The sequence below is a fragment of the Nicotiana sylvestris genome, chromosome 10 (genome assembly GCF_000393655.2).
Source record: "Nicotiana sylvestris chromosome 10, ASM39365v2, whole genome shotgun sequence".
Lineage (NCBI taxonomy): Eukaryota > Viridiplantae > Streptophyta > Magnoliopsida > Solanales > Solanaceae > Nicotiana > Nicotiana sylvestris.
The window spans coordinates 96944408-96948547 of NC_091066.1; the positions used below are offsets into that span (position 1 = coordinate 96944408).

General features: G+C 42.3%; 1 protein-coding gene across 1 annotated transcript; it reads right to left on the reverse strand.

Annotated features, from left to right (window-relative positions):
* Window positions 1-2422: 2422 nt before the first annotated feature.
* LOC138879709 (uncharacterized) lies at window positions 2423-3922 on the reverse strand. Its single transcript, XM_070159342.1, has one exon. The coding sequence runs from the start codon at window positions 3920-3922 to the stop codon at window positions 2423-2425; it is 1500 nt and encodes a 499-aa protein (XP_070015443.1).
* Between the last annotated feature and the right edge of the window lie 218 nt (window positions 3923-4140).

Genomic DNA, 4140 nt, shown 5'->3' on the forward strand with positions numbered 1-4140 from the left:
TCCGATTCTATTTCCATAGCTCTAAAAGGAGAGACATTGACCACCTTGAACGGATCAGACCATTTCGATTTGAGCTTGCCCGGAAACAATTTGAGCCTTGAATTAAAGAGAAAAACCAAGTCACCCGACTTGAACTCCCTCTTCAAGATCTTTTTGTTGTGGACGAACTTCATCCTTTCTTTATACACAACTGCACTTTCATATGCATGGAAACAGAATTCCTCCATTTCATTGAGTTGTGTTATCCTCAAATTTGCAGCTTCAACCCAGTCCAAGTTCAACTTAATCAGAGCCCACATGGCTTTGTGTTCCAGCTCTACGGGTAGATGACAAGCTTTGCCGAAGACTAAATGATAAGGAGAAGTGCCAATAGGATTTTTGTATGCCGTGCGGTATGCCCACAATGCGTCATCTAGCTTCCTTAACCAATCGATCCTGTTTGCATTAACAGTTTTTGCTAGAATGCTCTTTATCTTCCGGTTGGAAACCTCAACGTGAACACCTGATTGGGGATGATAAGGTGTGGCCACCTTATGCTTGATGCCATATTTCTATAGTAGCCTCGTGAAAGACTTGTTACAGAAATGAGACCCACCATCACTAAGAATGACTCTAGGAGTGCCAAACCGAGTGAATATGTTTTTCTTTAAGAATGAGGTCACACTTCTTTCCTCGTTGTTTGGTAAGGCAATTGCTTCAACCCATTTGGACACATAGTCCATAGCCACCAAGATATATTTCATCCCACAAGAGCTTACAAAGGTACCCATAAAATCAATTCCCCACACGTCGAAGATTTCTATCTCCATCACAAAGTGCATTGGCATTTCATGCCTCTTGGAGATTGATCCTTGCCTTTTGCATTGGTCACAAGCCTTGACCATTTGATTGGCATCATGGTAGATAGACGACCAATAATAACCACATTCAAGAACCTTAGCTGCCATTCGATTTCCCCCATGGTGACCCCTAACCGGTGAGTCGTGGCATGCCTTTAGAATTGGCATAATCTCTTCTTCTGGAACACACCTTCTGATGATGTTGTCAGCACAAACACGGAACAAGAATGGTTCTTCTCAATAGTATTGCCGACAGTCTCTCAAAAACTTCTTCTTTTGATAGGATTCCAATCTATCCGGAATAAGGTCACTAACCAAATAGTTAGCAATATCGGCATACCAAGGAGCAAAAGTGCTAGATAGTGCCAATATGTGTTCATCGCAGAATGCATCATTGATTTCAAGATCTCCCTTTGGTCTCCTTGCCTCTTCAAGCCTTGATAAATGATCCGCTACTTGATTTTGAGTTCCCTTGCGATCCTTGACTTCGAAGTCAAATTCTTGCAACAACAAGACCCACCAAATTAACCTAGGCTTTACATCCTTCTTTCCCATGAGATAGCAAAGATTAGTATGATCTGTGTACACTATCACCTTGGATCCTAACAAATAAGCCCGGAACTTCTCAAAGGCATAGACAATGGCAAGAAGTTCTTGCTCAGTCACCGTGTAATTCATTTGCGCTCCATTGAGTATCTTGCTTGCATAATAGACCGGGTGGAGAACCTTGTTGTGACGTTGGCCAAGAATTTCTCCAATAACTGCACCATTAGCGTCACACATGAGCTTGAAAGGAAGAGACCAATCGGGTGTGATAATAATATGTGCCGTGGTGAGCCTTTGCTTCAATTCCTCAAAGGCTTTGAGGAATTTCTTTTCAAACACAAATTTTGCATCTTTCTCAAGGAGTTTTCACATAGGATTTGCAATCTTGGAAAAATCCTTGATGAAACGCCTATAGAATCCGGCATGCCCCAAGAAACTTCGGACACCTTTAACAGAAATAGGTGGAGGGAGTTTGGAAATGATCTCGATCTTTTCCCGATCAACCTCTATGCCATGTTTTGAAATTTTATGCCCCAATACAATGCCTTCATCCACCATGAAGTGGCATTTCTCCCAGTTGAGCACACGGTTGGTCGCCTCACATCTCTTAAGCACTTATCTGAGATTGTTGATACAATGCTCAAAAGAGTCACCTACCACCGAAAAGTCGTCCATGAAAACCTCTAGAAAATCCTCCACCATATCGGAGAAGATGGACATCATGCATCTTTGAAAAGTAGCTGGAGCGTTGCATAAATCAAACGGCATCCGACTAAAGGCAAAAGTTCCATAAGGACAAGTGAATATTGTCTTCTCTTGATCCTCCAATGCGATGTTGATTTGATTGTAACTGGAATATCCATCAAGAAAGAAATAGAATGACCTTCCCGCTAGCTGATCAAGCATTTGATCAATAAAAGGCATAGGGAAATGGTCTTTGCATGTGGCACTGTTGAGCTTCCGATAATCCATACACACCCTCCATCCTGTGACCGTTCTTGTTGGGATGAGCTCATTTTTATCATTTTCAATCATAGTCATGCCTCCCTTTTCGGCACACATTGCACCGGGCTCACCCAAGAACTATCGGCAATGGGGTAGGCTACCCCAGCATCCAACCACTTGATGATTTCTTTCTTTACTACCTCTTGCATGGACAGGTTCAACCGTCGTTGATGTTCCACTCTTGGTTTTGTCTCACTCTCCAATTGGATCTTGTGTTCGCAAATTCCGGGGGGAATCCCTCGGATGTCCGCAATTGTCCATCCAATAGATTGTCTATGCTCCTTCAAGACTTCCAACAATTGTTCTACCTGCACATCATTCAACAAAGAGGAAACGATTACCGTTAAAGTATCATTTGAGCCAAGAAATTTATACCTCAAGTGTGGTGGAAGTGGTTTGAGCTCTAATTGTGGTGGCTCAATAATAGAAGGCTTTGCGGGAGGAGTGGCTCTATTCTCCAAGTCGAGAGAGAGCTTTGCGGGAGCATAAGTGTAGGACCCAAGCCCCTCCAATGCATTTACCAATTCCATATATCCTTCCATATCTTCACCACCAAAGTTCACCAAAATAGCCGCTAACGCCTCACCAAGGCATTGTTCTTCCATCTTCATTTCAACCGCGTCTTCCACTTCATCAACAACATCAATCACCGAGATGCTCTCATATTCATGTGGTAGTTTCATACCCTTGCTTGCTTGGAATGTAACCTTTTCATTATTCACACGAAATTTGATCTCATTCCGTTCCGAATCCATTAGTGCTCTTCCTGTGGCTAGGAATGGTCTCCCCAAAATGATAGGGATCTCTTTGTCAACCGCACAATTAAGGATTACGAAATCGGCGGGTAAATGAAACTTTCCCACTTTAACGAGCAAATCATCAACAATTCCTACCGGTCTCTTTATGGAACGATCGGCCATTTGCAATCTCATACTTATGGGCCTTGGCATACCTGACCCTGCTTGCTTGTAAATGGCAAGAGGCATCAAGTTGATGCTAGCCCCATTATCACAAAGGGATCTTGAAAAATCATGTGCCCCAATAGTACAAGGAATGGTGAAAGCTCCCGGGTCTTCTTTCTTGTGAACAGTAGATTTTGCAATGATGGAACTAACTCGGTGAGTCACATTCACCACTTCATTTTTGGTGGTTCTCTTCTTGGTAATCAAATCTTTCAAATATTTAGCAAAACCCGGCATCTCTTGAATTGCTTCCACAAATGGAATATTCACCAACAATTGCTTGAGAATGTCATAGAACTTTTCGAGTTTGCTATCATCAAACTTCCTAGCAAGTCTTTGAGGAAATGGAGGAGGAGGTCTAGGAATAAGTGGTAGAGTTTTTGGTGTTTCTTTTACCTTTTCCTTTATCTCTTCCCGGTTTTCTTGTTGCACTTTCAACTCCTCTAGAACCTTTTCAATTTCAACAACACTTGGCTCTTCAACCTCAACTTCATGTTCGAACTCTTCAACTTCAACCACTTGTTCACTCCCTCCTTGTAGTAACTTCCCACTCTGAGTAGTAATTGCCATGATATGAGAAGTTGGACCACCCCCGCTACCCTTTGGGTTCGCAATTGTGTCACTTGGAAGTATCCCTTTTTGCTTCAGATTTTGTTACCTAGAGAGGTCTCTCATTTGCATCTCCAATTTTGAAATCACTTGAGGAACCTTGATTTGAATATTTCCCCTTTGGAGGAACATACAGGTTTGAACTCCGATTTGAGAAGTTGTAGTTGTTATTCCAATTT